General features: G+C 35.4%; 1 protein-coding gene across 6 annotated transcripts in view; it reads right to left on the bottom strand.

The window, feature by feature from the left end:
* Nucleotides 1–24829, bottom strand: part of LOC123523816 (putative uncharacterized protein DDB_G0279653) — a 132553-nt gene continuing 107724 nt past the window's right edge. For all 6 annotated transcript variants that reach the window (XM_045301522.2, XM_045301518.2, XM_045301520.2 and 3 more), the window contains 4 exons: nt 12706–12935; nt 11399–11557; nt 3712–4053; nt 1–2911 (listed from right to left, as the gene is read on the bottom strand). In XM_045301522.2, coding sequence (XP_045157457.2) covers nt 2769–2911; nt 3712–4053; nt 11399–11557; nt 12706–12935 — 874 coding nt within the window. In that variant the 3' untranslated portion in view covers nt 1–2768. The remainder of the gene's footprint in view (nt 2912–3711; nt 4054–11398; nt 11558–12705; nt 12936–24829) is intronic.

Raw genomic sequence — 24829 nt, forward strand, 5'->3', positions numbered from 1 at the left:
CTTGGAAATTCTATAATATTTATTTAATCATATGCAATAACATTCTTTTTATAATTATAAATTAAAAAGGTAAATAATATGTAATATTTAATACCGTAACTTGTATGATCATCCATACATAATATATGTATTTCTCATATAATAACATAACAGTTTAATATCTGGTCTTCAGAAACAACTCAGATCCGTACATCAAAGTATTTTTGTATCTGTTTATATTCTTTGTAGACTCTGAAAGCAACAAATTTGTATATAGTTTGTAATTTGATCATTCAGTCAACATCTATTCTAGTCCAACCTGCACAATCACTTCTCAAAAATCAGAACTAACTGTGCAAAGTAGTGTGTAGAATATTTATGCTTCCAAACTACTAACTCTGGGAAAATTTTAAACTCTTCAATAAATTCTACTGAATATAGAAAGTTTTCTTCTTTTATTGTAATAATCAATGTACCTATGTAAAAATAAGCCAAAATGATCAAAAATCAATATGAGCGAGAGAAAGGTGGCAATTACTTCCAAAATACTAAAATTTCATAATCAATTTAAACCAGGTAATATAGATCAGGAATACAAAGGCAGACAGTACACATTGTAATTTAAACAAATCTATAGACATAAAATATATATCGATTTTAAATTGAAAGGTGAATACAATCTTTTGTACCAATTATTCAATACAACTTACATTAACACACAGTGTTAAACTTTAGACTAGTATTCAAAGTGGTTAAATGGTTTCTTATAGACATCACTTAAAATCACAAAAAAATGTAGCTTACTAAAAAGTTACATAGGACATCCATGAAGAACTGTTTGCTGTGCAATGACGTAGACTCATAGAATTCTACAGCATTTCAAACAAGGTTTACAGCTTTTCTCTTGACACCTCATTCCTCTAGTACCCATTGCCAAACAAGGGAACAACATACCATTTTTCATGTCTTTGGTATTATATGTCCAAGAAGCGAACCCACTGCCTCCTTCAAGTGAAAGAGGGGAAAAGGGCTATTTGATCTTCATACTAATAATAAAGTCACACTCGGAGGTCAAAAACAATTGTTGGTAGGGGCAGGCAATTTTGGTTGGTTTGTAATGGAGCATGGAAAACAAACAATGTTTCAAAGATGGCCTCATTGTGAATATTGGATGAAATATTTTAGCACTTCTTTTGACTATTATTCTGACATATTATCAGAGTGAAATCATGTACAGTTACGTTACATTTAACATAACGATAATAATGAAAACTCTGCTCAGTCAACCAGTCTTATGTACATGTACATCAAACAAAAAATGTATTTCACACATACAGAATTGGAATAGTCGATACAGTCAAAACGTAATACAATATATTTAGATTTTTCCATCTACTGACTGCTAACATACACGTATACTGAGCAAAATATATCACAGGTCGCTTTTAAAACTGTGAGAAATACTGGCATAAATCTACAAATAAATAGATTTTATTATGATCAACAGAGATATTTTTTAAATACAATATGTTACTAATAACCACACTATAGTAAATAAAGTCAAAACTTCGTATTAACTGAAAGAGAAGTTGAGAAGTCCCCATTTATACATTATTAACATTCAATACAGCTGCTAAAATGTGTGCATTAAATGGTTTGGATTGGCAAAGACTTCAAAAAGTTAGTTTTATGAACTTGTTTTATCTAACTTTCCTTAAATCTGAAATGTTCTAAATTTAAATATTATAGACCTTGGTGAAATATATGTAAGAAAATTTGTAAATGAACAAGTATTAAACATCAGCCTCTCTCATGTTTTAAGTGAAGGTACTGGTTGAAAAATGCTTTTTCAAAGGTAAAGGTAAAAAGCCACTTTCCCGGCAGAGTTTAATAATTCATATTTAGAATGAAAAAATTCAGTACATTTTGTTATGAAATATTAAATATTCATAAAAAAACAACAACATGAGAATTGTTGATTTTGGTCATCATTTTCAAGACAACTGTTTCCATCAATATTATACCAAGATGCTAAATCAATTTCTTATCTAAATGTCTGCATATACAAATTAAGAAGAAACAAAATTTCTTCCTATTTACAAAATTTAAAATATAAAGAAATGCCACAAAATGCACGTGTAGACTTTATGCAGTACAGACCTCATTTCAAAGACTGTAAAGAAACTGCTATAAGAGTTTCCACAAAATCTCATCTACAGAACTTTCATTAAAAACCACAGTTCCATACATTGTCATCTTTAGTCAGGATCTAAAATTTGAAATTTGTTTGCCATTCAAAACTTCAGGTGGAATTTACTCTAAAATCTTTACTCCATGTTTAGTATTTTAGTATAATAAACACTGCAATACTTATATGATTAACAGTCCTATATTTACTGAACATAGGATCAGTTTTTAATGCTAATTTCTTGTCCTTAATATGGACCGATCACAGCCCTAACTTTAATCTATACTATATTTTATCACAGCAAGTGCGCCCTCCATCAGCAACCGATTACTTATGTCTCTACCGTCTGACACAAACACATCTTCTTCATAATGTTGGCAGTTACCTTCCTGATTCATCCTTTAGAGCACAGCATTGTTTTAAATGTCTGTTCTCCTTCCCATGCAATTGAAAACCAACCCGATCCGTTATAAATATTCAGACTTACTGACACAAGCCATTTCTGTCTAAATTATCACACTACGATAAAATGCAGAAAGTGAGGTTGGCTAGCCCAAGAATTTAAATAAATTATCACAGCATTATCTAGGTCAATGTTTTCTCAAGAGTCCCGGTCCTGTTTCTTTTTCTTCAAACGTTTTGAACGTTCCCAGCGTACAGTGTCACCTTCTAGAGCACCTAGTTCTATTATCCGTTGCTGGAACGAGGCTGGAGCACCAATCATTGGGTCGGTATATTTTGGATCTGAAAAACATTATCATGTTAGTAATCAATTAAAATTTTTAAAATTTCTGCATCGTAAAAGAAATATTCATTTTCAACCAGGAAATACTGGTTATAATGATATACTTCTAACTATAAACACATATTTTGCACCCCCACCCTCCAAAGGAAAGAAATAGCTGCAAGAAAATGCTTAGATCTATATTTGTCATTCTTAAAAATGCATTTCTTGAAATATATATATATGTATGTCAGTAGACAGGTCAACATTTTGACCTTGAAAATTGTTTCAGCTCAATAACGTAAGAACGCTTGTCAGAAATATATAACTTTTAGAGCTGTTGAACTTTTCATGAACAGATTCAATTGAACCAAGTCTGCTGATTGTGCTATTCCCTTTCAAAGGACCTTACAGATTTTTTTTAAATTACAATGCCTGGTCAGAAGCTAAATGTTATTTGACTCTGGTTGAGAAGTAAACCTTAAAGTAATACGGTTCAATTGCTGCCAATATCTGTACAACACATTGGCCGACAGACATGAAGGCTGAAAGCTGATGGTCAATTCCAAGTTCAAGATGGTTTCCAGGTTCAGTAGGTCATAATATTATGTCAACTGTCACACTATCTAGTACTGGACACAAGGCTTGTCCTACTGGACATGGCTTGACACACAGGCAAAGGCTTGCCCTAAATATAAAGGCCTGACCAATTGGAGAAGGCCTGACCTATTGCAGAAACCTGTTTTCCCAACACTTGCCTACTAATTAATATAGCCAGCTACTGACTGTAACACTTGTAAAATATTCACAAAGTACCAACCTTCTTGTTCTTTTGTACTGTTACTATTTTTTCTCCCTGAGACATTGTTCTGCACCTGAATCGGCCGTATATTATTGCCTGGGTACTTGCGTTGAGTGTTCAGTGTATTATTTGACGATGACATAGAATGATTAACACTACTGGATGACGACACAACTTTGGATGGAAAAGAGTTTGTGTTACTGTTCGATACACTGCTATTTCTGTTGCTACTTTGTTGTTGCTGTTGTTGTTGTTGATGTGAAACAGCTGATGACGATCCTACTGGTGGTGGCTGCCCCGAGCTGTTGTTGTTTGGGCTCCATAGCGTTCCCATGGCAACAAGGTCATCCTGATCTCGACCTGCAAAAATATATATTACATCTGAAATTACATGATTAACATGTGCATTCAAAACATACCATGACATGTACTATAGCATCAACATGTCTAAAAACTGTATACCTGTAACACAAAAAGAAATTTTAAATAAAACAAGAGCTGTCTCCGTAGGATGACACATGCCCCCGATGGCACTTTGAATGAATAGTTATGGCCGATGTTAGAGTTTAGGACCTTTGACCTACGGAGCTGGGTCTTGCGCGCGACACATCGTCTTACTGTGTCACACATTCATGCATAGTTATTTTAAAATCCATGCATGAATGACAAAGATATGGACCGGACATGCCCATCATTGCACTATCATGAAAAATGATCTTTAACGTCTAAGTGTGACCTTGACCTTTGAGCTACGGACCTGGGTCTTGCGCACTGCACATCGTCTTACTGTGGTACACATTCATGCCAAGTTATTTGAAAATCCATCCATCGATGACAAAGATATGGACCAGACACGCCCATCAATGCACTATCCTTTAACGTCTAAGTGTGACCTTGACCTTTGAGCTACGGACCTGGGTCTTGCGCACTGCACATCGTCTTACTGTGGTACACATTCATGCCAAGTTATTTGAAAATCCATCCATCGATGACAAAGATATGGACCGGACACGAAAATTGCGGACAGACCGACAGACTGACAGACCGACAGACAGACAGACGGTTCAAAAACTATAATTATGCCTCCCTTCGGGGGCATAAAAAAACAACAAGAGGGCCAAAATTGCCCTGTATCGCTCACCTGTTATCACTGCACTTAAGGACAAGAAGGGCAAAAAATCATAATCAAGATCAATCAAAAGAATTATGAGAAAATGTAGTTGAAATTTTCTTAAAGTCACTTTGAAATTTTCTTAAAGTTACTTCGAATAAAAGTATTTTCAAATCAGGCCAGTAGTTTCATGCCTGAAGGATTACATCAGAGGAGGATAGGAGCAAAATTTTGACTGATGAAGCCCAAAGGACAGGAACAACAAAGGGAAGAATTTAACCAAAAAGAAAAAAAAATTCTTACAAGGTACAGATATGTCAAAATACACCTAAAAATTGGAGGTACCATCCATGTTGTACCACAGAAAAGTGGTCTCTGTTTTTCCCTATGGCCAATAATAAAAAAGTTACTAAATAAGCTATTTATAGCAACATAAAAGGGAAGTAACTGAAAAAAATTTATTGCAAATCAACAAAAGAAGGATCTGCCAAATAAAAACAAGAGCACTGCAATCGACGCAAATGCAGAGCAATATACACACAAAACAAAGTTGTATGACCTTTGACTCCTATGTGTGACCTTGACCTTGAAGTGAGCCATCCGAAATATGTGCTCTGCACGTCGTTTCGATGAGGTCAACATTTGTGCCAGGTTTCTTCGAAATCCTTCAAGGGGTTCAAGAGTTACAGAGCGGAAGGGAAATTGCTAACCAACAGACATACAGACAGACGGACACTGAGGTGATAACAAAATATGTCCCTTCGGGCGTATAAAATGGAATCGAGATCTTATGGTGATACAAGTTGTGTTCAAGTTTGGTTAAAATCAAATCATAAATGAAGCTGCTATTGTGCAGACAAGGTCAAAATAACTAACTAATTTTGGCCCTTTCAGGGGCCGTAACTCTGGAACCCATAATAGTATCTGGCCGGTTCAAGAAAAGAACCAAGACCTTATAGTGACACAAGTTTTGTTCAAGTTTGATTAAATTCAAATCATAAATGAAGCTGCTATTGTGCAGACAAGGTCAAAATAGCTAATTCTGGCCCTATCAGGGGCCATAACTCTGGAACCCATACTGGAATCTGGCCATTTCAAGAAAGAAACCAAGATCTTGTTGTGATACAAGTTGTGTGCAAGTTTGATTAAAATCGAATAATAAATGAAGCTGCTATTGTGCAGACAAGGTCAAAAAAGCTTATTTTTGGCCCTTTCAGGGGCCATAACTCTGGAACCCATTAAGGGATCTGGTCGGTTCAAGAAAGGAACTGAGATCTTGTAGTGACACAAGTTTTCTGCAAGTTTAATTAAATTCGAATCATAAATAAAGCTGCTATTGTGCAGACAAGGTCAAAATAGCTAATTTTGACCCTTTCTGGGGCCATAACTCTGGAACTCATGATGGAATCTAACCAGTTCAATAAAGGAATAAAGATCTTACGGTGATACAAGTTGTGTGCAAGTCTGGTAAAAATCAAATCATAAATGAAGCTGCTATTGTGCAGACAAGGTCAAAATAGCTAATTTTGGCCCTTAAGGGGCCATAACTCTAGAACCCATCATAGGATCTGGACAGTTCAAGAAAGGAACCAAGATCTTATGGTTATACAAGTTGTGTGCAAGTTTGATTAAAATAAAATCATAAATGAAACCACTATCGTGCAGACAAGAAATTGTTGACGCACAAAAATAGCAAATTCTGGCCCTTTAAGGGGCAATAACTCTAGAACCCATGATGGGATCTGGCCAGTTTTTGAAAGGAACTGAGATATCATGCCAATACACGTTTGGTACAAGTTTGATCAAAATTGCTTGCAAAATGTTGTCTCTATCTTGTTCACAAGAAATTGTGGACAGACGAAGGGTGATCACAAAAACTACGTGACAGGTGAGCTAAAAAAACAAGAGCTGTCACTAATGGTGACAAATGCCCCCGCAGCGCCTTGACCTTGACCTTTGATCTAGTGACCCCAAAGTCAGTAGGGGTGGTGTACTCAATAAGTACTATCAGCATATGAAGTTTGAAGGTCCTGGGTGAAGTGGTTTGCGAGTAAAGTGCCTTCATGCAAAAAGTTAACGTTGGCCCTGTGACCTTGACCTTTGACCTGGTGACCCCAAAGTCAGTAGGGGTGGTGTACTCAATAAGTATTATCAGCATGTGAAGTTTGAAGGTCCTGGGTGCAGTGGTTCGTGAGTAAAAAGCCTTCATGCAAAAAGTTAACCTTGGCCCCTGTGACCTTGACCTTTGACCTGGTGACCCCAAAGTTAGTAGGGTTGGTGTACTCAATAAGTACTATCAGCATGTGAAGTTTAAAAGGTCCTGGGTAAAGAGCCTTCATGCAAAAAGTTAACGTTGGCCCCTGTGACCTTGACCTTTTACCTGGTGACCCTAAAGTCAGTAGGAGTGGTGTACTCAATAAGTACTATCAGCATGTCAAGTTTGAAGGTCCTGGGTGCAGTGGTTTGCGAGTAAAACGCCTTCATGCAAAAAGTTAACCTTGGCCCCTGTGACCTTGACCTTTGACCTGGTGACCCCAAAGTCAGTAGGGGTGGTGTACTCAATAAGTATTATCAGCATGTGAAGTTTGAAGGTCCTGGGTGCAGTGGTTCGTGAATAAAAAGCCTTCATGCAAAAAGTTAACCTTGGCCCCTGTGACCTTGACCTTTGACCTGGTGACCCCAAAGTTAGTAGGGTTGGTGTACTCAATAAGTACTATCAGTATGTGAAGTTTAAAAGGTCCTGGGTGCAGTGGTTCATGAGTAAAAGGCCTTCATGCAAAAAGTTAATGTTGGCCCCTGTGACCTTGATCTTTGACCTGGTGACCCCAAGTCAGTAGGGATGGTATACTCAATAAGTACTATCAGCATGTGAAGTTTAAAGGTCCTGGGTGCAGTGGTTCGCGAGTAAAGTGCCTTCATGCAAAAAGTTAACATTGTGACGAACGAACAAACTAACTAACGAACGAACAAACAGACGGACAGTTGAAAACTAATATGCCTCCCTTTAGGGCGAGAGAAGTGCCTTCATGCAAAAAGTTAACCTTGGCCCCTGTGACCTTGACCTTTGACCTGGTGACCCCAAAGTCAGTAGGGTTGATGTACTCAATAAGTACTATCAGCATGTGAAGTTTGAAGGTCCTGGGTGCAGTGGTTCGTGAGTAAAGTGCCTTCATGCAAAAAGTTAATGTTGGCCCCTGTGACCTTGATCTTTGACCTGGTGACCCCAAAGTCAGATGGGATGGTATACTCAATAAGTACTATCAGCATGTGAAGTTTGAAGGTCCTGGGTGCAGTGGTTCGCGAGTAAAAGGCCTTCATGCAAAAAGTTAATGTTGGCCCCTGTGACCTTGATCTTTGACCCCAAAGTCAGTAGGGATAGTATACTCAATAAGTACTATCAGCATGTGAAGTTTAAAGGTCCTGGGTGCAGTGGTTCGCGAGTAAAGTGCCTTCATGAAAAAAGTTAACATTGTGACGAACGAACAAACTAACGAACGAAAACATACGGACAGTTGAAAACTAATATGCCTCCCTTTAGGGGCATAATAAAATAATGTTTCACACCTGCAATTCATTAAGGCAGAGGAAATGAACCTGCACACTAGGTGTGACAGCTTTTTTCTAAATCCTTAAATGTGAATATTGTATGTATTTCACTTGCATGAATATAGAAAATGATACTAAAGGGCATTAAATATGCCATATAAATTAAAAATGTTGTATGAATAGTCTTTAATCCACTGGACTTCATCAGTTTTTTGACATAACAATGTCAACTTGACCTATAAAACAATTATACTTTGATATGCTAAAAAGTTTCAAATGCATGAACTTCACCCATGTCAATATTATGAGACAGCTATTATTGTATAGTTACCTTATAGTAAAATCCAGTTCATTTTTGTAACCTTTTAACCTTAACCTGAAAAATATCTTCACAAAATACTTCCAAAATTCTTTATGAAAATTGCAGGTTCTGTATTTTAAAGTTAACCAATCTATCTGTTAAATTCAAACCTTCTTTACCCTTTATTCAATCAATTTGTATCCAAAAGCCAATTAATCATTCAAAAGCTTGCAAATTATAGCCACAATTATTTGAACTTAAACTATATCCGATCCAATAAAAGAGAAAAACTCAATCTTATCAGTGTTTGAGGTATACATACCCCATACAGATCTTGAATTTATTACCCCAGCGTGATCAATTTTTTCTCAATCACTTAAGTTACTCCTATTATAAACGAGATGGTATCAATAATTATGACCGATAACCTTTAAATTGTTTATACGCTAACCTTGCATAACATTGAGTATATCCAATCGTACCGCTGCTCCCCGAGTCATCTTCGTACTGGACGAATAATTAGCCATTTTTTTCTTAACATATACAACACAACTGTTCTTGTCAATCCCTTTTTCACTTTTTTCATGAAATAAGTCTTAAAATTTTGTAATTTCAATATCCTATTGCTAAAAATGACAATGTTCTAATGACTGCCTCTATTGTTACACCGATTTCTACATGAACTGTTACGGTCTCAACTCCGATATATCAATATACATTACTGTTATACGGCTATTGTGCAAAGTCTAAAAGCCGTGCATTAAGAATATTTCAAATTTAAAGCCGATTTAAATGGTATATCGGTACTCAATGCATGTTTTGTTTAAATAAGATTTAAATGAATAAAATCTTTCTAAAAAAGCTTGGTCCAGTATATTTATTTTTGTCCATTACTTCGACCTTCTGAATAGATTATACATGTTAACCTTATTACAGATTAAAAGCTTCTGTTGTTTATATATTACTGTATGTTATTGAAAGTACCTACATCAATTAAAAGAATTTAAAATTTACACAATTCATCTATTCATTTAATTACTTTAAAGCTACTCGCCCTTAGACTAGGTGAAAGTTTTTAAGATAATCATTTCCACCAAGTTTGGCATAGAATGGTACAAATGCAAGCAGGATGGAAATCTACTGCATTATTTCAAAGGCGTTGCAATGGTTTACTACCTTCTGCACAATATTTTTGGTTATTTATAAGAATATATCCTGCAAAAATCTTATGTCAATAATTATAACTCACTTTTTCTGGCTTCTTGAGAGAAATCATTTTTGGCCCAATATATAATTATGGGTTAGTCCCTTTAAAAGAAGTTATAGCATAAAAAATGTTACATAATGCCACCTATTAATAATGACAGGTGTGCTTATTCATATCAATTATAAATACTAAGCATGTGTTTTTATATCTGCTTAACTACCATATTTTCATAAATGATTCATATATTGCGACATAGAAACGTAATCATAACACAACAATTAAGAAATAATGACTGGCTCTCTCTGTCTATCATAAGAAAGATTGCCAAGTTTAATCCGATTCTGAAGACATTGAAATTTTAGTTACTATTTTACTGATTTTTTAAAAAGCCTACTTGGCAACTTTCTCTAAACCCATAGCTGATTTCAAACCTACATTGATGTGGGGCAAGTGGGTTTCAAATCCAACAACCTTATCCACTCAACCACCAAATCTCCTGTGTAATACAGTAAAATTATTTCAGTATGAAAGTATATACTGTTTACTTGATCAAGGTCAATGCTGCTATTTTAAAGAATCTATAGAGATCATTCAGCACCAAGGTAAGGCTGCTGTCCTCCATTATTGATCACTGAATATAGAGCAATAAACTGTTCCTTTGATGGTCTTGTCTACAACAAACATTTGAAGGTCACCAGCTGCCAACATAATCAATGGGTCAATGAAGTTTTTAAGCAACATCTATATTTATACCTTGGTTCTTAACCTTCAGCCTGCTGGCGGCAAGTGATTTTGCCATTGCGACCAGTGCAGACCAAGATCAGCCTGCACGTCTAAAGAGAAAACAAGAGCTGTCTCCATAGGATGAGACATGCCCCCGATGGCACTTTGCATGAATAGTTATGGCCGATGTTAGAGTTTAGGACCTTTGACCTACGGACCTGGGTCTTGCGCGCAACACGTCGTCTTACTGTGGTACACATTCATGCCCAATAATTTTAATATCTATGCATGAATGACAAAGATATGGACCGGACACGCCCATCAATGCACTATCATGAAATATGACCTTTAACGTCTAAGTGTGACCTTGACCTTTGAGCTACGGACCTGGGTCTTGCGCGTGACACGTCGTCTTACTGTGGTACACATTCATGCCAAGTTATTTGAAAATCCATCCATGGATGACAGACATGGACCACACAAGAATGCACTATCATGAAAAATGACCTTTAACATCTAAGTGTGACCTTGACCTTTGAGCTACGGACCTGGGTCTTGCGCGCAACATGTTGTCTTACTGTGGTACACATTCATGCCAAGTTATTTGAAAATCCATCCATCGATGACAAAGATATGGACCGGACACGAAAATTGCGGACAGACTAAAAGACCGACAGACGGTTCAAAAACAATATGCCTCCCTTTGGGGGCATAAAAATAAGGCAGAACCTTAAGGGCATCCTGAGTAGACATCCTCAAAAATCAAAGAAAACCATTTTTTCCACTGTTTTACATCTATTCAACTTGTGAACATTACCTGGTACAGCACCATTTGGTTTAGATGAGTAAAGTTGATCTGGTTTCATGATATTAGTTCTAATGCCATTTGGTCGAAAATGATGCGACGGTTTTGCTGGAGGTAGCGCTGATGAAAGACTTCGTAAAGGATCTTCACGGTCCTTGTCGAATGGAACCACTGAAAATAATACAATTTTGTGTTTTGTTTTTTTCTTCAAAAGGTAACTACACTTATAACTAGTTGTTTCTTGGACTTTAACCAGCAGCTGCATCTTATTTAGTAACTGCTGTAACTGCAGTCAAATTCTGACATGGTCTGAATCTATGCTACAGCTCTTATCTTTCTAGTTGTGATTAAGTTATAAGTTACAACCAACATGTTTGATATCCACTTCCTTGAAACAGCAAACATTTCAATCTCTTATGGATCCCTGGAAACAGTATTCTTATCTAAGTTATTGACTTTGAACATGTTACCATGTTTACAGACTGGGTAAAACCTTTTTTGCTACATTTTACACAGTATGGACCATATGGTAACTTTCCAGTTTTTATTGGTAAAAGAAAACTAAAAGTTATGGGTTTTGTACACTGCAGCTTTGTCATTCTGCCAAGTTTAACCTTTAGCATGCTAGATAAATTGTCGTCTGCTGGAAATGTCGTCTGCTAAAATTGTAAAGTTCATTCAGTTTGCTCCAAAATTGGAAGAAATATTGTCAGAGTAGCAAACAGCTTGGAACCTGATCAGACGCCGATTTAATCGGCGTCTGATCTGGTTCCAAGCTGTTTGCAAAGGCTGTTAAATTCGCCTGCAGCAGGCTAAGGGTTAAACAAAATCCTGCTAAATTTCTATAATGAACTTGTCCATCTTCCAATTTGGACAGTACCATTAACTGTTAAAAGGTGTGCTTACCAAGAAGATACTGGCTGAACAGCGAACAATGCAGATCATGATCAGACTGCACGGATGATCATGATCTACACTGGTCACAAAGGCAAAAACCAATCATGTCCAGCATGGTAAGGGTTAAAGGGTATCCTGCTTTCAGCACTTGTATAAGTTTTTCAGGCCAAGTCCACAAATTTGCAGGATACATGTTTTAACTGTTAAGCCATTATACTATTTAAATTAATTTTTGCAAATTTTACATAAATATTAAATGTGAAAGAGGAAGCTTTTTTCTGCTGCGGGGGTAAAAACTAATCAAAATTTATTGTCAACTTCAAACAGAACTTGAAAATAAATACATGGCATTGATTTTCACTGCACTGGTTTATTAAATGCATGGAACAGAATAGAACTTTTCAATGAAATAACTGACTTACCTGAATCTATTGTCAGGGACCTTTGTTTTCCTGATTTACTACTAGGTCGTCTGTTGTTTGGATTTTGTTCCAGTTCCTTCGATCTTGACCGTGCCAATTCTCGACTTTTTTCCATGTCTCCAAAACTGTTCTGACGTACATCCTCATTTTGTTGTCCCCGACTTCCATTTACTTCATTCCCATATAGAATATCTGCCGTTGAGTATGGAACTGTTGGTGTACTGGATGAACTGTAAGGAATAACAATTTCTATTTTTAGAACAGGCGTAATTAACGGTAATCCAACCCTCTGACTGACCAGTCCCCGTTCGGTACTATGAACCAAGCGTTGCCTGGACTGCAACACTGTCTCCATCCTGCTCAGAACTGAACTGAAATCGTTATAAAAGTTATCACATCTGTATTATATTACGTGACTCAAAGCTGTAAACGATGTACCAAGATTGCTAACATCTCCTGAATTTTTAATGAAGATGAACTTTATGAGCTATCAATATGTCTAAAACATAGCTTTCTTGTATGGATGTTACTTAAAATACGTTTTTTAATTGACGCAATATCATTTAAAAGTTACGAGTGCCATTTAAATATAGACAGGGACTGATTATAGAAACAATAAAAATGAAGACCTTGAAATCAATGTTTAATTGTAATGACCGAAATGACCGAAATAAAACCCTGGGACTGGAATAAAAGTGAACTTAGATACCTTGAAAATAAATCAATTTCAGGGAAGTACAGTTAGCAACAGAAACTTGAAAAATTATTCTGAGAACTTGGTCATTTTTTTCTGTTTTATATATATGAATCACGTGTTATAAAAAGACACAATAAAAAAAATTGATGAACTGTCAAAATTGCAACCTTGTTGGTTTAAAACATCACACCGACACAATAATTATGTTATATATGGTGACTTCTGTCTTGTATTTCAAGAAGCAATGATGTTTCAGCTTTCATAAAATATATGCATATTGCTGTCTGACACCATTTATTAAGTATTTGCCATATTTGACAGTGGTACTAACATCACAACAGCGCTTAGAAATCTGGTAACTTAGCAACCAGTACAGAAAGGTAACATAGTGATTGCAGCAGATGCCAGAAAGTTAAGTCAAACAGCAATATGTAACACCCTACCATGACTAAGACTTTTTTCTAACTAATTGAAAAATCAATGTCTCAGCTAGCCAATTATCCAGAATCAATAGCTTCACTTGTTACCTAGTCCGATCAGCAAGTATATTATGGAATTTAGACTAAATAAAGCCGCCTCATTTTCTACGGGATCTTAAACAATCAATATTTATTGCTACAGTAACATTCTGATAACAAGAGCCCGTCCGTTTAGCTCAAAAGGGAGAGCGCAGTTCAATCCCCCGGCGGGGCCTATGTTCTCCATGATGATTTGATAAAAGACACTGTGTCCGAAATTATTCATCCTCCACCTCTGATTCATGTGGGGAAGTTGGCAGTTACTTCCTAATTAACTAAAGTTTTTTACTGGTACAGAATCCAGAAACACTGGTAGGTTAACTGCCTGCCGTTACATCACTGAAATACTGTTAAAAACAGCATTAAACCCAAAATAAACAAACAAACAACCAAAACTGATAACAGAGAGGTTCAAATTTGATATCAATTACGTATTTGTATAGATTCGCCTCCCCCACCCCCTTCCCCTACTCCCTTTAGTATTTCATTTTTTATTTCAATAAGCACCTGAGGAGTCAAAATTCAGAACACTCTAAGTTATTCATATACTTTAATTTGTAGAAAAAAAAGCAAGTAGCATGTAACTCCATTAAATTTAGCATAAAATTTTTTAAGACAAAGTGAAATTCACGTGGTACTTGACACCTGCCCAAAACATACAAGTATTGAAATTGCAACTTCTTCAGTGCATCAATTTGTCAATTCCTTTATTTCTAGCAAATTGAGAAGAAAACTTCTGTAAAAATACTCCCTCCTCTGTGAATTGCCAACTCAAAACCTTTAACATCAGTACTGAATTTAGTTCTATAATCTATACCTTCAACAACAAAACCAACTCAAAATCTATACTTCTGAAGACAACACTGACTTTTAACAACACTATCAATTTTCAATATAAGTTGAACAACAATACTGACTTCATCTGCAATACTTGGTGCACAACAAAACACAATAATTTATTTCCAGCAACGGATATTTAAGAACTTCTAATCTTCCACTGAATGATATCCCATGATAACTAGTCTTTAATGTCTTAAAGCAATTTCCCTTTCTTAGACCAGTGTACTATAAATAATTCCAACAAATATCAAAAAAAATAGTAACAACATTTTCTTACAGAGTCTTCTAAGTCATTCCAAGTGCTTAGCTTCAATAATAAAAATTACAATCCAATTAAACAAAAAGTTTTGCGATAACTGCAAGGTAGCTTAAAAACTTTTGCGATGTATTTTCTACGAAATATTTGTGAAGCAACTTAAACTTACTACACCCGCCGTATTGTCTTCACTCGTACCGGGAACATCCACGGACATTCCGGATAAATAAACGACGCCTTGTTCATCAGCAGACTCTCTGACTTTTCTCTTACCAACATTAATCCTTCACTAGAAGTCGTACGTAACTGCGACAAACATACATTTGTGTCTTCCATGTGCTTGGTGAATTATATTAACATATTAATTTGTTATGCACACATTTTTGTGTAAACAGTGAGAATAATAATTCGCTGAGCTGTTGAGAGTTAAACATTATGGTTCAAGTGTTCTTGGTAAGTGACAGGTATAATGTAACCCATGATCGGTAATTGCTCCTGCCGGGTTCTCTATTCATCGTAAAATAGAACCCCGTTATTGAATATCCAATACTTTAATGAAAGCAGCACACGGTTTTAACTAAATATAATTTCCTCAAATTCTTTTCAATATGCTATATATATATGACTGCGTATACATATTGATATTTGGAATAAAAAGCCTTTCAAAACCTCTTTTCAATTTTTCACTTTTGCATATCAGAACTGTCAAAAACTTTAAAAACGGCAAAAAGAAACTAGCATGAAATCTAAGATAACACAACACTTATTTTCAAATCAAGTAATTTTGTATGCCGTCTCCAACGAATATTCTGTCAGTCTACTGAACTATTCACCAATCTGCATATATAATTCTATCTACATCTCTTCAAATTACAAAATAAATTCTAACCATACTCGGTCTTCTCTGCATTGGTTTGGATAAACATAAAATTACACAATTTTTAAATAACTTGACGGAGATAGTGACAGATATTTAATCTAAAAGCTAAACAATTTGAAGACAGCTATTTAGCGTGCAACAAGTTAAAACAAGATTCAAAATAATTTATAACCACAAAATTACATTAAATTCGATGTCTCTATCACAGTGTAAATAAAATTACATTTCAAGAGCCATCGTTATTATGTTCAGTAATCTTGTCAATACCCTCGGCTTCCATTTCAAACTGATAACATCAAAATAAAACAAGAGCACCGCCTTGCGGGTGCTGACGCTCATCTGATTTTTTTTGTATAATAGAAATATTGTCCTATCCATGATTTTCTAAGTCTAAAAAGGGCCATCACTCTTGCAAAAAGCAGGATAGAGTTATGTTTCTTGATGTACAGTGTCCACTTATGATGGTGAAAAACTGTTGCAAGTTTTAAAGCAATAGCTTTGATAGTTTATGAGAAAAGTTGACTTAAACATAATATTCAACCAAGAAAATGATTTTTCTAAGTCCAAAAAGGGCAATAATTATTGCAAAAAGCAGGATGGAGTTATGTTGCTTGCTGTACAGGGTCAGATTATGATGGTGAACAAGAGTTGCAAGTTTTAAAGCAATAGCTTCGATAGTTTAAGAGAAAAAGTTGACCTAAACATAAAACTTAACCAAGAAATCTGATATTTTCTAAGTCCAAAAGGGGCCATAAATCTTGCAAAAAGCAGGATGGTGTTATGTTTCTTGCTGTACAGGGTCAGCTTATGATGGTGAACAAGTGTTGCAAGTTTTAAAGGAATAGCTTTGATAGTTTAGGATAAAAGCTGACCTAAACATAAAACTTAACCAAGAAAACTGATTTTCTAAGTCCAAAAGGGGCAATAATTCTTGCAAAAAGTAAGATGGAGTTATGTTTCTTGATGTACAGGGTCTGCTTATGATGGTGAACAAGTATTCCAAGTTTCAAAGCAATAGCTTTGATAGTTTAGGAGAAAAGTTGACCTAAACATAAAACTTAACCAAGAAATCTGATATTTTCTAAGTACAAAAGGGGCCATAAATCTTGCAAAAAGCAAGATGGAGTTATGTTTCTTGCTATACAGGGTCAGCTTATGATGGTGAACAAGTATTCCAAGTTTCAAAGCAATAGCTTTGATAGTTTAGGAGAAAAGCTGACCTAAACATAAAACTTAACCAGGCAACGCCGACGCAGACGCCGACGCCGACAACCGCTCAAGTGATGACAATAACTCATCATTTTTTTTCAAAAAATCAGATGAGCTAAAAATAAATAAATAACTGTGAATTGTCAAGTCCCATAAAAAAATCATAGCATTGATAAGAGAATCAAAATTCAAATTTCGCTTGGAAATCTCATAGACTTTTATTTACATTCTTTTCAATTTTGCTTTCAACAGAAAAAGGTGTACTAGTTACCAGTTAGCTTGAAAGACCGCCAGCTTCTGAATAGCAACATGTACAAAGTGTTTCTTTTGTTTTTGATAGATTTAACACCACACTGACAAAAGTATACGTCATATGACAACTTTCCAGCCATTGACTGTGAAGGAAGACCCAAGTGCCCCTCAAGAGCATTTATCAGGCACAGGATAGAACATGGGTAGAATCAACGACCTCCTACAAACTAGTTCTATGTCTTCCTCACATGAAAGAATTACATGTTACGAAGATGGCTGTATATATAAGCTTCATGTGAGAGCTGTAGGGAGGCTTCTAATTTCTGAACACAACATCGTCTTATTTCCAAAATGCCGTAACTAGCTTTTTGATAAGTTTTGGAAGCGACATTTAAAGATTTGAGTGTCAATGACTTTACACTTAGTCTACAAACAGCCTTACTGAGGTGCAGAACAATTTAAAGTTCAATTATAGTTATGTAATTATGTTTTTCTTTTTCATGAAATACTTTTTTGAATCAAGACACAATACTGCATGCAAGCATAAAGAATTTATCTACCAGCTGTCAGGCTTGTAGCCTACTAGAAATAAGGGACATAACAATTACAGACTATCATTAAAACTTTCCTCACTGATTAACTCCCTTTCATTGTTATAAATATAGAAGAAGAAAAATTACGTCTGAAAGCTGCTACTTCTTCTAAAATTACTAGATGATGTTGACGGTCGTGATCGAGGCGTCGTCTCGTCTTGACCTAGTAATGTTATAGAACATCTAGCACCATATATACAACGCAGAGTGGAATGGTTCTGCCTCAACAATGCTGAAGTTCGTGGACGTCCATTTCCAGATACTAGCATTGTGTTGAGACTACTCAAGGTCACTGATTGCAATCAGGCTATTTATAGCTACACAAACTGCAACCTCGGCAACGTACCAAATCCTAGTGTCATCCAAGAGTAAGAATGTGCATAGTTTTTAATCCAGCGATAGTTAAGTCTTTAAATTTTAATTTCACAAATAGCGCACAACCTCTGGAAATTATCTTTTTCTGTATGAATGTGTAATTCCCTGTCTTGACAATTACAAAATCCGCTTTAAAGTCATTTCTGCAGTTCCAAAAGGTGCAAACCACTTAGTAAAAAAAAAAAAGTGAACTAAATAACGTCAACAAATCTGAAAAGTTATAAAATGCAGGTTAAATGAACCTCATACAAAATGCACAAATTAAATTGTATATATTTCCATCTTTGCAGAACGAAATTTGTTTGACTTTGATATTGATTCGTCTATTGTAACTTTTACAACATTTACATTTTGTATAGCCTTTTAAGAAACACTTTCACTGCAGTATAGAAATTTATTTGAAAAGTCAAACATTTAGTATCATCTTTAAAGGTTAAAATTCTATCAGCCTTTCAATGGTGAAATCCACAACATTATTACTTGATACAAATTTGATAGAATGTAGTCTGACATTTAATGCACTAGCTCCCACATAATAGATTTTTCAAAGTTTTGTTACATTCTCCTAAAATGTCCGAAAACATAATTATGTTTACATCATTATTTATCTTTTTAAAACTATCATCATAATGTTATTCACCTCGAGAATGAAATCTGCAATTTGTTCTTTTGGACTCAATAATTCTATACTGTCCTTAATTGAAAAAGTAATATTAGTTCTATGCAGATATTATCTCAAAATTTCTCCTTTTCAACATTTGTTTTCACTGAATTTACCTCAGCTGTCATTTCTGACAAATATATAATTTTCAACAGACAGTATTCTTTTCTTTTCTGATAATATAAATCCAAAATGTACAATTATACAGTCATTTTAATTTTGACGACAAACAAAATATAAATTCCGATTAAAGACACATGAACAATCAGAATAATATACTGATGCTAAATTAAAACAACTTATTCAAAAATATCCGAACTTTTAACCTTGACAAACATCCAAAATGTCGCATGCCAAAAAATGTCCATCAAAATTTACAATAACGGCTTAAATTCAATGTCAAATTTCTACAGGTACTAAGTTCAGCTTATTCTGTAAACAGACATTAAGCTTTTCTTTCTTTTGTCAACTACAGTAATTTTCTTGTGAAGAAAGTAAAGATAATATTATTCTAGTATATGATAAAAGTTGTGACACACACAATGAAAGTATTTCAGACTGTAGGAAATGAGAACTTGGCTTAGATAACTTCGCTAACATTTCTCCAAAAATAGTAAAAGCAAACATTCCAAACAAGTTTATTCTCAACTTTCAAAGATTCAGCAAAATCTTTGCTAATTGCCACTAATTATACAAGTAATTACCATTCTCAATGTTTACAATCTTTTTTGTTGCATTTTGTATGAGTTTAAACCTAGCTACAAATATCTGTCACATAAGAAACTATCTCCTTTGAAAACAGTTACGCCATCTCACAATTTTCTCTTGTTTCCAGTTTATTTAATCATCGTTCCAATCATTTAAGTCCGAAAGCATTATCCAAAACAGAAGTATGTTAATCCTAGTGTACAACTAAAGCTTCGGCTTTTGTTACTTATCTCCATGAAGATTTTTTTTTCCGTAAAATTATTATGAAATACAATATCTTTTAGGAATAGCAGTTTAACGTCCTTAAGTTACTCTCATTGATATATGATAGTCTAAAACTGCAGGTTAATTGCGATATTTGGCTTTACCCGCATGACTGCTGTCAATTGTTACAAACATTAAAATTTGTTTGCTCACCAATCTGTTTATACAACAAATGTTTATTCCACAACTGAAGGTAGATTTAATCCTAAATAAGGTAGACTTGAAAACCAATCTGATTTTCCCTGATTAATCGCCTTAGGTCAAAAATTGAAAGATCGGCTAGTTAATACGGCCAGTAAATATGACAGTAATACCTGACCAAGTGTATGTATCACAAGGTTTTCGTAATTATGTTTCACCAGACTGACTTGTCCATAAAGGCAATGAAAATAAGTTTTGTTTTATTCATTAGATACTATACTTATACCAACAAGAGCACTGCCTTGCGGGTGCTGACGCTCATCTGATTTTTTTTGTATAATAGAAATATTGTCCTACCCATGATTTTCTAAGTCTAAAAAGGGCCATCATTCTTGCAAAAAGCAGGATAGAGTTATGTTTCTTGATGTACAGTGTCCACTTATGATGGTGAAAAACTGTTGCAAGTTTTAAAGCAATAGCTTTGATAGTTTATGAGAAAAGTATACTTAAACATAATACTCAACCAAGAAAATGATTTTCTAAGTCCAAAAGGGGCAATAATTATTGCAAAAAGCAGGATGGAGTTATGTTGCTTGCTGTACAGGGTCAGCTTATGATGGTGAACAAGTGTTGCAAGTTTCAAAGCAATAGCTTTGATAGTTTAAGAGAAAAAGTTCACCTAAACATAAAACTTAACCAAGAAATCTGATATTTTCTAAGTCCAAAAGGGGCCATAAATCTTGCAAAAAGCAGGATGGAGTTATGTTTCTTGATGTACAGGGTCAGCTTATGATGGTGAACAAGTGTTGCAAGTTTTAAAGCAAAAGCTTTGATAGTTTAGGATAAAAGCTGACCTAAACATAAAACTTAACCAAGAAAACTGATTTTCTAAGTCCAAAAGGGGCAATAATTCTTGCAAAAAGCAAGATGGAGTTATGTTTCTTGATGTACATGGTCTGCTTATGATGGTAAACAAGTATCCAAGTTTCAAAGCAATAGCTTTGATAGTTTAGGAGAAAAGTTGACCTAAACATAAAACTTAACCAAGAAATCTGATATTTTCTAAGTACAAAAGGGGCCATAAATCTTGCAAAAAGCAAGATGGAGTTATGCTTCTTGCTATACTGGGTCAGCTTATGATGGTGAACAAGTATTCCAAGTTTCAAAGCAATAGCTTTGATAGTTTAGGAGAAAAACTGACCTAAACATAAAACTTAACCAGGCAACGCCGACGCCGACAACCGCTCAAGTGATGACAATAACTCATCATTTTTTTTCAAAAAATCAGATGAGCTAATAAAATGATTACTTCATTTATTTCACTAATTTTGATTAGGTTTTCTACATTACTAAATCTGTTACATTGGTCAGTTAACCTGCCCTTATTCTTTGACTAAGAATCTACTGTATTCATTACAAATATTTGAGCTACCTTTTATAGTGAGACCGTAAAATATCACGTTTTCCTTAAAATCCTCTATTCAATATAAGCACATGCAGAGAAGAGCAAATTGAGATTTTCATGTCTTGCAAAATTTTGAAATAGTCAAATTAAAAATATGTTACTGAATGAAATGTAAGTTGCCCTAGACAAACTGTTCTGCAAAGAGCTGCGTCTTCACATTGAGCTTTTCACAAACTAGGTCACTGTAATAAATGAAAGCATTTTTGTTTTGTTTTGGATTTAACACCATTTTTCAACAGTATTTCAGTTATGTAATGGCAGTTAACCTAACCAGTGATTCTGTACCAGTACAAACCTGTTCTCTGCAAGTAACTGCCAACTTTCCCACACGAATCAGGGGTGGAGGACTAATGATTTCAGACACCATGTCTTTTATCAAATCATCAAGGAGAACAAAAGCCTTGCCCGAGATTCGTAGATCTGCGCTCTCCCTATTGAGCAAACAGGCGGGCTAAAATGAAAGCAAGTACATAGAACATTTATGTCCACATACAGAATTTGGTCATTTTTATATGGTCACAAATCTTATCTACCATCTATCTTTACATAAAACTTAACTATAAATTTTAATATCTGACTATAAAGTTGGTCTCTCCTTTAACTCTTAGCCTGCTGGCAGCAAGTGATTCTGCCTTTGGGACCATGGGACCAATGCAGACCAAGATCAGCCTGCACATCCGTGCAGTCTGATCATGGTCTGCACTGTTCACTATTCAGTCAGTAAATTTTTAGTAAACACCCCTTCAAATGATAAATGGTACTGCCTAAATTGGAAGATGGACCAGTCCATTATAGAAATATAGCAGGGTAAGGGTTAAAACATAACCATCTGTTTTATAGCATCTTGTAACTTTGAAAAACCTGGAAGTTTGTTTTTGCATATTTATTTTTCAAGACATTAATAAGCCTATTCATTATTTATTTTGTAATTTATAGCGAGCTCGAAGAGCAGGCCTATAGGGCCTGCTCGAGAATCGAGCTTTACGATAACGCAAGTATACTTGCACACTTGGTGATGGATTTGAAAAGTTTTGTCGGAAGTTTTTAAAAAGCGTACCCTAGCGGAAAGGTGCTCACAGGAAGTAGTTCTTTCTGGAGTGAATACAGAACTTCATTCAATTGCTAAAAAATATCATCACTCAACAATAATGAAAGAATGATTTCCAGTTGTTTGAAAAAAATATTGTTTTCATTTAAAAGGTCAAGCATCGGCCAGAAAATGGAAAAAATGTCATTAATAAGCAGAAAGAAACGGGAACATGGTAATGACGTCACCGTGACACCGGCTTCCCATAAATTTTGCAACGTATGATATTCACTGTTACAGGTATGGTGACACAAAATGTAGACTTTTTCAAGTGAGTAGGTTCTCCTGAATTCTTGTGACTAGACTAGTGAATAGTTTCTTTGTGACAAATAAATGATGCATAATATTTTTAGCTAAATCTGATTTCTTTGAGCTCGCTTTGAGGCTTTGCCTTATTTCATATTAAATTACATATGAAATTGTACAAACATCAAGAAAATATAAATTTTACAGCATTTCTCCTTCAAAAAAGAAAGTATTGGTCTCTACTATACTGAAACTTCACTTCCTTACAAATGGAATATTTACTATAAAGGGAAGTAACCAAAACAAGACTGCTTGACTATATGAACCCAGATTTATCTCCATGTGAGAGCAATGACTTTATATCTTTTTGAAGGTTATAGACATCACTCAGGAAAAATTTATGCAAATACAATAAATCATGAAAACTGTTTTGACTGGGTAGCTTCTCATAAGTGATCAAAATCTCCACAAGAGACCTTTGACATCATTTAATCTATTGAATAAGGGTATGTTCAATTTTGACATTTTTATAGGAGATAAAATTGGTAAAATATTGAAAACCAATGCATTTACAATCAATGAATATACAGTACTTTTTCCTATCTCAAAAACTCACTGATAAATTGTGAGTTTTTTAAAAAAAAAACAAGAGCTGTCTCCGTAGGATGACACATGCCCCCGATGGCACTTTGAATGAATAGTTATGGCCGATGTTAGAGTTTAGGACCTTTGACCTACGGAGCTGGGTCTTGCGCGCGACACATCGTCTTACTGTGTCACACATTCATGCATAGTTATTTTAAAATCCATGCATGAATGACAAAGAAAGGGACCGGACATGCCCATCAATGCACTATCATGAAAAATGATCTTTAACGTCTAAGTGTGACCTTGACCTTTGAGCTACAGACCTGGGTCTTGCGTGTGACACGTCGTCTTACTGTGGTACACATTCATGCCAAGTTATTTGAAAATCCATCCATCGATGACAAAGATATGGACCAGACACGCCCATCAATGCACTATCCTTTAACATCTAAGTGTGACCTTGACCTTAGAGCTACGAACCTGGGTCTTGCGCATGACATGTCGTCTTACTGTGGTACACATTCATGCCAAGTTATTTGAAAATCCATCCATCGATGACAAAGATATGGACCGGACACGCCCATCAATGCACTATCCTTTAACGTCTAAGTGTGACCTTGACCTTTGAGCTACGAACCTGGATCTTGCGCACTGCACGTCATCTTACTGTGGTACACATTCATGCCAAGTTATTTGAAAATCCATCCATCGATGACAAAGATATGGACCGGACATGCCCATCAATGCACTATCCTTTAACGTCTAAGTGTGACCTTGACCTTTGAGCTACGGACCTGGGTCTTGCGCACTGCACGTCGTCTTACTGTGGTACACATTCATGCCAAGTTATTTGAAAATCCATCCATCGATGACAAAGATATGGACCGGACACGCCCATCAATGCACTATCCTTTAACGTCTAAGTGTGACCTTGACCTTTGAGCTACGGACCTGGGTCTTGCGCACTGCACGTCGTCTTACTGTGGTACACATTCACGCCAAGTTATTTGAAAATCCATCCATCGATGACAAAGATATGGACCGGACACGAAAATTGCGGACAGACCGACAGACTGACAGACCGACAGACGGTTCAAAAACTATATGCCTCCCTTCGGGGGCATAAAAACACTCCAGAATCAATTGTGATTATGACATATTTAAAACATTTAAAAACACAGTCAAGTAAAAATTATATTTAGATACAAAGAAAGAGTTTCCCTTGACACCTTAGCAACACCATAGCACTTTCTAAAACTCACCTGCTACTTTACAAGATTTTTCAGTGTATTAATCACTTGGAATTCCAACTTGAGTCAAAATACCTTAACTGACCATCAACAG

The sequence above is a fragment of the Mercenaria mercenaria genome, chromosome 3 (genome assembly GCF_021730395.1).
Source record: "Mercenaria mercenaria strain notata chromosome 3, MADL_Memer_1, whole genome shotgun sequence".
Taxonomy (NCBI): Eukaryota; Metazoa; Mollusca; class Bivalvia; order Venerida; family Veneridae; genus Mercenaria; species Mercenaria mercenaria.